This window comes from Hyla sarda, chromosome 1 (genome assembly GCF_029499605.1).
Source record: "Hyla sarda isolate aHylSar1 chromosome 1, aHylSar1.hap1, whole genome shotgun sequence".
Classification (NCBI taxonomy): Eukaryota; Metazoa; Chordata; class Amphibia; order Anura; family Hylidae; genus Hyla; species Hyla sarda.
This window is the reverse complement of record NC_079189.1, coordinates 283,718,942-283,732,033: the sequence shown is the minus strand read 5'-3', so window position 1 is coordinate 283,732,033 and position 13,092 is coordinate 283,718,942. Positions and strand designations below refer to the sequence as shown.

The 13,092-nt window shown below is 45.1% G+C and overlaps 1 protein-coding gene across 2 annotated transcripts in view; it reads left to right on the top strand.

Annotated features, from left to right (window-relative positions):
- The window catches only part of DOT1L (DOT1 like histone lysine methyltransferase), a 160,022-nt gene that overhangs the window by 72,620 nt on the left and 74,310 nt on the right, over positions 1–13,092 (top strand). For both annotated transcript variants that reach the window (XM_056574229.1, XM_056574240.1), the window contains exons 13-15: positions 290–373; positions 490–724; positions 7,854–7,967. In XM_056574229.1, the coding sequence (XP_056430204.1) occupies positions 290–373; positions 490–724; positions 7,854–7,967 (433 nt within the window). The remainder of the gene's footprint in view (positions 1–289; positions 374–489; positions 725–7,853; positions 7,968–13,092) is intronic.

The window sequence follows — 13,092 nt, the reverse complement described above, 5'->3', positions numbered from 1 at the left end:
TTCTCCTCCCTTATAAATCCACTTCTGACTGGCTCAAAAACTGCAGTGGTGGTTTTCCAAAAACTGCCAGAAAAAAAAGTGGAAACTTAGCCTTATAAACTTTTGGAAAGTTTAGTCACTAGCTTGTCCGTTCCCATCCCATTTTGACATGTTGCTTATGTATACATGAAAGTTTAGGCACAATCATGGTGTTAAACATGTTTAAGATAACGTCACGAAGGAAGTTAACTTTAGTCTTTTTGTTTATCTGTTTACTATATTAAATGTGATTATTTCGTCTGTTTCTTAGGAGGAGCAAGAAACAACAAGACGAAAGACTCATCGTGAAGGAAAGAGCAATACCACCACTCCTACAAAAATTCAGGAGATCAAGGTAGTACCTCTTGAATACAATATATGGCCACAATATATAAAAAAAAAATGAGGTTGAAAACATAAGCTGAGAATGCAGTAAAACACTGGGCTAATCAGAAACTTGTTTGATTTCAGGATTCAGGAGCAGAGGAGGAAAAGCCAGCCTCTGTGAAAAAGACATCGCCTGCCAAAGCTAGAAGAAAACTAAGTAAGAAGGGTCGGAAGATGGCTGGTCGAAAACGTGGTCGCCCTAAGAAACTACTTCCATCAGCTGGTGATCGCAAGCTCTCCAAATCCCCAACTGCACTGGAAACTGCACATTCACAGAATGGTCTTGCCCCTCAGTCCCCATCACAGGCAAATCCTCAGGGTAAGCAAGAAATTGACTGGTGACCTTGCTTTTTTTTTTTTCATTTATACTTTTGCTTTGTGCTAAAAGGCTTCTTTCCTACACAAGAAGGTAAAGTAAATCTGCCTTTGTGGACAGGATTATCTAATGTGAATTTCTCATTCGGAAACCATTGGGGGACACAGAACTGTGGGTATATGCTCTTGCCACTAGGAGGCGCTGACACTATGCTTACAAAAAAAGTCGGCCCTTCCTGGCAGGATATACCCCGCCTATTGATGCTTAGCTAATCAATTTTAATTTGGTGTCATAGGAGGCAAGACAAAGCCTTAGCCGCACAAAAAAAAAAAGACCAGGTCTGGAGAGCTCCTGGAGATGCACCGTTAACCCTTTCCCTCCAACAGCCAGCGCCTTTGGGTCGCACCTTGGGTCCAGGTCCCCCTATTTTCCCTCCTCATCCTGTCTGTTGCAGCATGACGTGATGCAGGTATCTAAAAGGCTGGCTGAAGACATCTTTAGGGGAGTATGGCGGGTATAGGGTAAGTATATTCAATTTCTTCCAATGAGGCTGTTCTCGGAGGCGGCCTGCTGTAGGGGCTGTTAGCTTTTCCCCTCTTCTCTCTGCTACGTGCTTCACCCAGCTGCTCCTGGTCTCCTCTGCTCTGCTATACAGCCTTTTGCCCCTTCATCAGCGGGACACAGACCTAGTGAGTGTGCTCCAATTTTTTCTTACTATTTGGCTACCAGCTATGAACGAACACCCCCCCCCCCCAATACAGTCGGCGGCCTTGGTCATCTACTATGCCTGTGTGGGCTGTAAGTCCAAAATTCCGGGTGGTTCTACTCAATCCACCTGCTCTTCCTTCACCCCAAGCTAGCCTTACCGTCTGTTTCTGGATCTCCTGATGTTCCGTCGGAATGCGTCGGGCCCGTCCCTCCTCCAGAGTGGGTATCTTCCCTTACCCAGTCGATTTCTGAATTGGCTAGGGTCTCCAAATCTGTGGCTTCCGCCTTAGAGCGGTCTTCCCTGCGGGTTTCACAAGCGCTCTAAGGTGATTACCTCTGGTTCTTCTCTAGAGCACACCTGGGGTAATCTCTCTTCCCGCAGATTTCGCTCCTCCTCACCAGCAGCGCCCCTTCTCCATGGGCCATTCTCGGGGTCATCGTTCTCGATCCCTGTCCCCTTGTTCTAGCTCTTACTTACCTCAGTCCAAGGCTGCCTCTGCAGATTCCCACTCCCCAGGGGAAGTAGCGGATGATGGGTCGGATTCCGCCTCGGATCATGAGGACTACTCTGCAAGGTCCGAAATGGTGGACGGATTGGTGTCAGCCATCACGGACACTTTTCAGCTGGAGGACCCCAGAACTTTGGATCCTGATCTGGAAGTCTCTTATCGCCGCTCTTGGCGTACTCCCAAGACTTTCAGTTCTCATGCGGAATTTGACGCCTTGTTGAATGTGGCTTTGAAAAACCCGGGAAGAAGATTTCAGGGAACCAAGAAGATTCAACCTAGATTTCCCTTTCCTCAGGACCTAGTTTCCAAGTGGATAGTGCCACCTACGGTTTATCTTCCGCTCTCCCCTCTGTCCAAGTCCACTACTCTGCATCATGCAGACGCAGCAACACTTAAGGATCCTGCGGACGAGATGAGAGAATTTGGCTAAATCCACCTTTGAAGCGACAGGGTCCTCATTGCTTCCCTCCTTTTGCTTCTGCTTAGGTTGCCAAGGCGTTTAGGCTTCCCAGCTTCGCCAGGGTATCCTTTCAGGTACTCCCAGGGAGGAATTAGTGGACATGGCTCGCCAGCTCTCTCAGGCTGGTAATTTTCTCTGCTCAGCAGTCTTGGAGTCCGCTCGCTGCGAGGCTTTTACTTCGGGTAACTTGGTTGCCATTCGCTACTCCATGTGGCTGAAGGCGTGGGATGCTGATGCTGCTTCAAAAAGGTCACTAACAGAGTTGCCTTTCACCAGTTCCCGGCTCTTTTTTAAAACGACTGGATGAAATTATCTCCGAAGCTACTGGAGGTAAGAGTTCTCTGCTACTGCAGAACAAGCCTCGTCGCTCCGACCCCAGTCGGAAAGCCACTTCCTTTCGGCCATTTGCATCGGGTCGCCCTCCCAAGCAGTCGCACCCCCAGTCTCAGAAAGCCCCCTCTTTCAATGCTCGTCCTTCCTGTAAGTCAGACAACCGCTCTGGCAGTTTCTCTGCCAAGTCAGGTACTCTTAAGCCTTCCTCTTCCTAAAGGGGCGCCCCCACCCGCGTCGTCGTCTTGGGTAGGAGGTCGCCTGTCTCTCTTCCAGGACATTTGGCTGGCTCAGGTCCAGGACTCTTGGGTACGGGACGTAATTTCAGGGGGTTATCAGATAGAATTTGCTTCCATTCCCAAGAACAGTTTCTTCCAATCCCACCCTCCGCGTTCCCCATCTTTTGTCAGTGGCTTTTCAGGTCTCTTTGCGTATACTCTTCTCTCAAGGAGTGATAGTGCCAGTTCCACCAGGGGAGCGTTTTTCAAGGTTCTACTCGAACCTCTTCGTTATTCCCAAGAAGGAGGACTCTGTTCGCCCCATTCTGGACCTCAAGTTACTCAATCGCCCTTTGTGTCTCCGTCACTTTCGAATGGAGTCTCTCCAATCTGTGGTTGCCTCCATGGACCAGGATGAGTTTATTTCGTCGGTGGACATATGGGACGCCTTTCTCCACATTCCTATTTTCCCGGCCCATTAGCGTTTTCTTCGCTTCGTTCTTCCAGCGGGCTACTTAATATTTGTGGCGCTCCCTTTTGGCTTGGCTACGGCTCCCGGGGTCTTCACCAAGGTCATGGCGGCAGTGATTGCCATCCTTCGGAGCCGGGGGATCTCAGTTCTCCTCTACCTGGATGACCTTTTAATCAAGGCCCCTGTGCCAAAACCTGGAGAGTCTTCAGATCACGCTTCAGACCCTGTCCTCTTTCGGCTGGGTGATTAAACGGGAGAAGTCTCGCCTGTCCCCTTCCCAGTCTATGATTTTTATGGGTCTCCTTTTCGACACAGCAGTAGCCCGTGTTTGCCTTCCTTTAGTCAAACAGTTCTCTCTGCAGCTGGGTTTCTGTCACCACGACGCCCTTCTCTAGTTCCAGTTCGTTTCTGCATGGATGTCCTGGGCGGGATGGTGGCTGCCATGGAAGCAATCCCCTTCACCTAGTTTCAATGTCGCCCCCCTCCAACTGGCCAGGTGGCACATGTCTGTTTTCCCTGGATCGGCTTATACTTTTGCCTCCTGCTGTTTGGCGATCCCTTCTTTAGTGGCTCCATTCTCCCCTTCTTCTGGGGAGGTCCTTCCTCCCTCTCCATTGGGAGATCGTCCTGACCGATGAGAGTCTCCAGGGCTGGGGAGGTGTGTTTCGGAACCTGACTGTCCAGGGTCGCTGGTCCCCTCAGGAAACCTGCCTTCCCATCAATCTTCTGGAGCTCCGGGCCATCTTTCTTTGCCTCCTCCACTGGGAGAGTCTCCTTCAGGATTGGCCGGTCCGTGTTCAGTCGGACAACGCAACGGCGGTCGCATATATCAAACGCCAAGGTGGCATGTGAAGTCTCTTGGCGATTGAGGAGGTTTCCAGAATTCTTATCTGGCCCGAGGCTCGAGTTCCTGCTCTCTCTGCGATCCACATTCCGGGTGTGGAGAATTGGAAAGTGGACTTTCTGTGGATCCAGGGGAGTGGTCTCTCCATCCGGAGGTGTTTGCACAGATCTGCAATTTCTGGGGGACCTCGGACATGGATCTCTTCGCGTCTCCCCACAAGAGGGTTCCCCGCTTTGTGGTAAAGTCGCAAGACCCTCTGGCTTTGGCAGTGGATGCTCTGGTCATTCCGTGGTCCTCCTTCCGTCTCCCTTTCCACTTTCCACCCCTTCCTCTCCTGCCCAGGGTTCTGAGGAAACTCAAAGTAGAGGGTGTTCCTGCCATTCTGGGGGCTCCAGATTGTCCCAGACGCGCGTGGTACGCCGACGTAATTCGCCTGGTCTACTATGTACCGCTGCGTCTTCCACTTCGCCCCAATCGGTTCTCTCAAGGTCTTTTTTGCCACCCCAGTTTACTGTCTCTGCATTTGACGGCCTGGCGGTTGAAACCGCGGTATTAAGGGTGCCGGGCTTTTCCTCCAGGGGGCTTCACACCATGCTTCGGGCATGGAAGCCCTCATCTGCCAGGATTTATCACCGCACTTGGAAAGCTTATTTCCGGTGGTTCTAGGCGCAGACCTTTTTTCCCCGGTCAGCTTTTTCTTTTCCACGCCTTCTATCTTTCAGACACCTTTTCGACAGGGTGACTCCTTCTTTGTGATTCCTTAGGGTAGTCTCAAAGGTCTTCTGGCTTCTAAGGTGACCATTTCACGGTGGATCGGCTCTGCCATTTCAGAATCGTACCACCGCAAGGGGAAGGTCCCACCTTTTTCGAGCTACGGCGCATTCCACACGTTCCGTTGGGGCTTCTTGGGCTCTACACAATAGGGCTTTGGCCCTGCAAGTCTGTAAGGAGGCCACCTGGCCGTCTTAGCACACTTTCACACAATTCTACCAAGTGCACACTTTTGTGTCTGCTGATGCCAGTTTGGGCCACAAGGTGTTGCAGACGGCAGTGGCTTCGTCCTCTGCCTGATTCTGTGTTGAGTACTTTTCTTCCCACCCACTGGACTGCTTTAGTCCCTCCCATGGTTCTGTGTCCCCCCAATGGTTTCCGACCGAGAAAAGTCGATTTTTATTTTTTGCTTACTGTAAAATCTTTCTCGGAGGATCCATTGGGGGGGACGGGTTGTTTTTTTTCTGTCGGTTGCCTCCTACTGCTTTGGAACTAAACTGATTAGCTCAGGGTCAGTAGGGGGGGCATATCCTGCCAGGAGCGGCCAACTTTTTTTGTATGCCTAGTGTCAGCGCCTCCTTGTGGCAAGAGCATATACCCATGGTTCTGTGTCCCCCCAATGGATCCTCCGAGAGAGAGATTTTACTGTATTATCATGTGAAAGGTTTAAAAAAAAAAAAAATTTGATTTTTTTTTTTTTTTCCCTTGAAACACCAATTTGAGTCACAGATGTACAAAAGCTGGTGTAATTAAAAATATAGTAAGGATGCTGAAAATTGTATTTGATGCACAGCATGTATTGGATGCTGGCGATTCAGGGAGCAAAGATGATAGGAGACTTCGTCTGATAAAGAAAAATTGGCCTTGCATTTTTATAGGTATTATGAGGCTAAAAAAAATCCTATACTATCCCTTTCAAATCAGCATACGTGCTCCAAAGTCCATTTCCGGCTATGGCTCAGTTTTGCTGATCTGATGTTACAACTGAAGCTGATGTCTTAACTGGCCAAGAAGTGCTTTAGCTATTGTCTGCATCATCCATTGACAGTATACCTGAGAAGCATTGTCGTGAGCCACAGATACAGAGCCTAACTTTTCTAAAGAGTAAAAAGAGAAACGGACAGCAGACTGACTCTAACCTAAATATACAGGCAGATAGTGCAGTTGACCCGGTTTATAGCCCTTCTTACTGGGTGAAAATCAGTTCAGCTGTTTAGGAGAAATCAATCTTGTTAATGTGATAACTTATGTGCAATAGAGGTGCTTAAAGGGGTTATCTATCATAAGGTAACTTTAGTATGTACCTGGCAGTCAGTAATGGACATGCTTAGGAAGGATCTGCGCTTGTCTTGGGATAAATGGCTATGTTGTGAGATTACCATAACACTGTGGCTAGCTTTTTGTCAACTGGTATTTCCTGTTTGACTTTTTTTTTTACTACAAATCCCACAATTCCATTTTCCTCCCTCCCACACATCAGCCACCCCACCCATTGAAACATAAATGAGCTGCATTCATTCAAAAGACCTGTGGTTTTCAAACAGGGTGCTTACAGCTGTTGCATTAGTTGCAGATATATCTCTCTCCCACCAAGCGATTGCTCCACCCATTGAAGCAGACAGGCTCCCTGTCATCAGCTGACTAGTGAGGTCAGGTCTCGACCGCATTGCAACCTGGGAAAAATCTGAGAAGTAATTTTGTATGCTGTTAAAAATAAATAGTGGAGTGAAAAATCACAGAAGAATTGTGAGAAAACTGTCTCACACAGGTACAGACACTATATTATGAACTACACTAACTTTACAGCCCCTGTAGCATAGTCAAATAAAAAAAAAATTCCTGGAATACCTCTTTAAGCACACGTGCAACTTTTTGTGTGGCAACAGTAAGTAAAAAAGGCTCTAAACACAATGATAAATGTCCCCCCATGTACTTATATATTCATGTTAGTAAGGATGACCCTGCTGTCAGTTTCCTTTTCAGAGAGTACCTGTCACCAAACTAAACGTTTAATATATTGTTCCTTATGTAATTATAAGACACTTTGCTATTTACTTGCTGTTAAAATTCTCAACCTTTTATGTTTTTAATGTGAGTGAAAAACGGCCACTAGGTGGCTCTGTTCTGTTCCTTGCACAAATCAAACAGTTAGTTTGGTCTCCTCCCAGCCTGGCAGGAGACCAAACTCAGGAAGTGTGTGCGGAGGCTCAGCTCTCACAGGCTTCAGTGATGTCGCGCCTGTTGGAGAATGCCTATTTTCTCCTGCCGGTAGCTCACAGAATGTGAGCAAGTGGAAAGGTATGATACACAACGTTTTTTCAAGCTCAGAGATTTTTTTTTATGGCAGTAGGGGTGTTAGGGAATATAATCTGAGTTAGTTCAGAAAATATGGTTTGATGACAGGTACTCTTTAACAGAAAATGATAGCTTTGCAAAGATGCAAAATGTGTTTGACTGTAGACACTGTCTATATACAAGCCAGTATTGTTAAATCTGAACCAGTGTAAAGCCTAGACTTGACAGTCAAAAAAAAAAAGTCAAATGTCTTGATTAAATTCGTCATATTTCAGGTTATGGCTATTTATTAGGTTGCTTATGTTACACCCAAAAAAATGTTTCTAGAAGTTTTGGCATTCATATGTATAATTTAGTTTTATTTGCTACGGTTTTGTTTTTGTTGGTGTCTATTGTGTAGCATTTTACATAGGCAACAAAGTTTGCAAATTTTTTCATTTTTCAGAAATTGAGACAATGAAAGTTGTGGTGTTTTTTGGTTTTGTTTTTTTTCTAAATATCAGATTTTTTTTACATTTTATTTAGATACATACAAGTCACCTCAGAGTCCCTATTTTCAGCTACCTCCCAAAGTGCAACGTCAACCTTCCAACCAGCTGTTGTCTTCACCTACACCTCCAGCTCTGCAGAAGCTCCTTGGTAAGTATACTACATGGTAAGGTATGAATGAAAATCTTTGAAAAGTCTATGCATGGCACTTAAGGGGACAGAAATAAGACACTATGATCCAGCACTTCAGAGTTCTTTTTACAGGTTTATTGGAAATTCAATCGATACAGCACTCCAGCGTTTTGAGTGCATGCAGGGCATGATGAAGAGCGCGCATGCACTAGAAATGCATTTGGTGCTGCAGTGGACCGTTTTACTTGTGCTCTATCAATTTAATTTCCAATAAAACTGCAAAAAACTTTGGAGTGCTGGACCATCGTGTTGTGTTTCTGGTTCTGTGTGCACAAAGCAGGGTGCAGATCTATGAACATCAGTGTGGGAGGTGAGCTGAACTCTGCATATATTGAATGCCACTTTAGGGGCCATCTGAATTGCAAGTCGGATTAGGGGTACGTCGAGACTAAATCTGAAGGTAAGGTGATGAATGACAAAGATAGAAAAAAAAAGTTACTGCTGCACTCCATCAAAAATATAAATTGATTCATTTCTACTGCCAATTGCAGCCTTTCATGCATGCAATTGCTACAATCGTTTTTTCACCTGGAGTGCTCCAGTAACTTTTTTTTGACGTTACAAGAGCCAGTGATCAGGACTAGTAAACCTGCTTATACACACTCATTATTTGTGAATGTGTTGCTCCATCTTAGATTTTGGTTCTATATAGACTAATATTATATCTCTTTCTAGTGTGTGTTATTTGGGGACACAGAAGACCATGGGTATAGGCTTGTGCCACTAAGAGGTGCTGCAGTTCCAATGGTAGGACAGCGTGCACTATTGCATGTCTGGTATCCATCCCTCCATGCCCATGTGCCCTATGGGGGAAAAAAATCTACAGTGCCACAGAGCATTTTACTTAAATAAATATAAAAAATTTGAAAAGTGATCTTTAACCCTCTTTAGCACCTCCTCTATGGGCAGATTTCACTTGACATTCTGTGGTTTCTCCCAAATCCTTCTCTGCAGCTTAGAGGACCATCCATTTAGAATTTTGTATTTTAATGCTTTGCAGGCATTGCCACTGCGCCTTACTTGACTTGGGTTATTACGTTAGGCAGCGTACCTCCCTTTGCTATACAAAGTACCTGTCACCTCAAAACCACATTCCCCCTACCCTTCTTCTTTATCTTGGAGTATTGGTTTTACCCAGAAGTTCCCTCCTCTGCTACCTGTAGCACAAAGTATAGCTACACCTGCTGTCATCTCACAAATGCATCGGCACCAGGTGTAGGGTCTGTGCATAAGCATGCATAACACAAGACAGAAGATAATTAAACCCTTTCATAGTAGTGATTGATCTATACGGCGGAACTCTCTGGTCCTTCACGTAGTATGCAATCTACTAGGCACATTACCCCCTACCATAGGTGGCATAATGGTGTCACAGGTACCTCCTGTACCTGCTACAGATAAGACTTTATCCCTTTCCATGCGGGGCATAATTGTAACATAGAGGGTACCCTCCTTTACTACATCAAGTACCTGACATGTTACACCAACAGACACACTACCCCTTTTCATAGGTGGTGATAGTGCAGTCCAGATGTACTCTCCTTAGCTACATGTGCTACCTGGTATACTACATCAACAGACACCTTACCCACTTTCACTGATGCACCAGTACATGGTTTGCTAAGTCAACACACTTCACACTATTCCATAGGTTGTGGTAGAGTTTTATGCAGATGTACCTGGTATATTATGTCAAGCAGACACTTTACCACTTCCAATGGTGATTTAAGGGTGTTATGCAGATGTAATCTACTACACATCATTGCGTCAACAGGATACCATCTTACCCTTTGTGTAATTCCTGACATACTACACCAACAGCCACATTAGTCTGCCCCCAACTACACATAGAATCTGATCTGTTTTGCCCTCTTACATAACATGATATGCAGAGATCTCCTTTTCTAATACACCTTGTACATTGTATAACTTTGCCACCAGTCACATTATTACAGTGACCCCCCGACTTATGATGGCCCCGACATATGATCATTTCAACATATGATGGCCTCTCAGAGCCCATCATATGTTGAAGGCAGCATCGACATATGATGCTGCTGTGTGTCGGGTCCATCGTACAACTATCCGACAGCACAGACAACTTCAGCAACTGACAGTTGTTTAATGTGCCCCGTGTGTCCTGTTTTGCCTCCTGTTACTCACATGCTGTCCTGCTAACTCACGCAGGCTTCCACTGTGAGCTCCGTGTAAACCCCGCCCCCCAGTGCAGCCATAGCCAATAGCCTGCAGCATCTTGCTGCAGGCATCCAATGAGCTGCTGGCTGCCCTCCCCTTCCTTTCCTATAGAGCTGTAGTCGGCAGGATCGTAATGGAGGACTTTCTGTCCCCCCTGAAGGTATTTAAAGAACTGTACAGTACTGTATGTGATGTCACACATCACATACAATACATATACACACAATACAACCCATACATCAATGTTTCCCTATCAGTGTGCCCCCAGCTATTGCAAAACTATAACTCCCAGCATGCCCAGACAGTCAATGGCTGTACATGCATGCTGGGAGTTGTAGTTGTGCAACAGCTGGAGGCACCCTGGTTTGTTAAACACTCCCCATACACTCCACATACAATGGTCATCCCAGAACCAATTAGCAGTTTCCCATAGAGATATGTATTCAACATACAATGGTTCCAAGCCCCCAGAACCAATTACCATTTTTTACATAGACATATGTACTCGACATATGATGGTTTCAACATATGATGGTTCTCCGGGAACCAATTAATATCATATGTTGAGGGACCACTGTACTGTATTACTTCTGTCCATGGCAGTCAGTGTGTTATGCTGGTTTCCCCTCTCTCTTCTATAAGAAGCTCTCGATGTTGCTATGCATCATGTGACATTGCCTCCTTCCATGGCTGGAGTAATTGTGTTCTACTGGTTACCCTATTCTGCTCTATAAACCCTGACAATGCTATGCAGATATTTCAGGACCCACCCTTCTCTCCTGCATGGGTGCAACTTTAGTTCCTGTGGGGTCAGTTGACCCCCCTATCCTGCAGGCTGGCTCCAATGTTGCCCTAATTGGATCAACACTTCTCTTTTTATCACTGCATCACATGGTCACAATTCATGTTGCTCCCAGTAGAGGACCTGTACAGTTTTTTTTATTCATTATGGCCACCCTAGGTTCCTGACTGGACAATCTTTTCCCTGGAGGCTAGTTGCTCCCTCCCTTTGGGACTGCTTTAGGAAGTCCCACAGTTTTCTGTGTCCCCAATGACACAAGCAAGAAAATTTTACCTGTAAAATCAGTTGTTTTTTCTCTTATTGATGCCTCCAAAAAAAAGGCATTGCCCCAATACCTAGTTACACTTCAAATGACTCCTTTGGAAGACCTTACTTGAAAGATTATCACGATCACGGTGATGTTACCATCATGTAAAATGTATATGTAGCCAAGGCAGCTATCATGATCTGAGAGTTGTGCATAATGTCTGACCTATTTTAATGTCTGAAACTCTGCCTTTCTCTAGCAGCAGTTTTCATCGAGGAAGGTTCTGGCCTCACCCTTATCACTCACCTCCCGTTTAGCAGCTGCTATCTCGGTTGTTTGCGGTTAGCCTCCTTTTCCCAGGCCAAAGTAAAGACTCTCTGCTGTGGAGCTGCCCTTGTCTCTTGCCCTCTTCTTTTTTCCAACTGAAGTCTCATGTTGTGTGTTAGTTTGTATTTCCTGCTTTCTTTACATGCATCATTGTTTTATGCAGTTTTTATTTATTTTGTTTTTTTCTTAATTGACCTGCATGCTTTCCTTTTTTGGTTTTTTTTCTAATGTTTTTTTTTTTCTTTTGTCTACGTAACTTTTTTCTTCTCTTTCTTTCTCCTTTCTTTCTTTTTCTCTTTCTTTCTTTTTCTTTCTTTTTTCTCTTTCTTTCTTTCCATATGCTTTTGCACACTTACTTTGTGTTGAATGTGTTTGTCCTTTGCTTTACACATCTCTTCTACTTAAACCTTGGTTTCCTTTCTATTCTCTCTATTCTCAATCCTCTGATTCTTCCCCTTTCCCCTCGGATGGAATTCAGGTTGGTTTATATCTTCCTGCTATCCAAAAAATGTCTAAAAAAAACAAAACTTCAAAGCAGCACTCTTTGGATGTTGAGTAAGTGATTGAGCATAGTCTTTCTAAGTTCCTGTCTTCTGATAGTGTTTTTTAGCAAAAGAAACTGCTTAAAAGTAGCCACTGTTTCTTGTTTGCTTTGGAGCAGTCCTGATGGATACTGTTTTGCAGTTGGACGTTTTGAGGTAATGTCCAGAAAGTACTTTATCACTGTACGAATCAGAAGACCGCATTGAATGTAAAGGAAACTGGGGCCATGACTGGCTAGAAGTGCATTGAATAAGAAGTCCTTTACTTTTCTGAAGATTTGATGCTGTTTTAGTTCAGCATCTCTGCTGTCATGTAGTGACTGTAGGATATCCTACACAATTCTTTGGTATTTGTTTCATAAACGTTCGTTATGATGCAAACAATCAGATTACTGTTTATAACAGTAAAGTAGTGAAAGATGAAAAAAGGAAAAAAAATAGGATTTTTGTTTTACCTGTTAAATCCTTTTCTTGCTCAGTTCATTGGGGACACAGAAGATTGTGGGTACATTCTGGTGACCCTAAGCAGGAAAGTGTTATCTCCTCATCTCCCAGGCTATACCCCTTTTGCAGACTCTAAGTTAATCAGTTTTAGCTTAGTGCCTGTAGAAGACAGACCTCTCCTTTCTGAGAGATCTGCTATTTTTGTTTTATTTATTTTCTCTTTTACGTCCTGATTGAGGTTTATTTTCTTGCCTTGTTCAGGAGGGCAGTCAATCTGGGCTGCCTTACTTAACAAAATTCCCTTGAGGGACCTAGGAATCGGAAACATGGCAGCTGCCTTGCTTTCCTTCTCCACCAGTCACATGTCCCATTTATGCTGCCACTGCAGTGTGGAGCTCTGGTAACTTACTCACTTGCAAGTGCAAGGTAAATAAAAAGGTGTCAGGTGAGTGTTCTCCCACTAGCCCAAAGTCGTCACTCTTGTCTTATCTTGACCATGTGTGTGTCCAGCAGTATCCCTTCTGA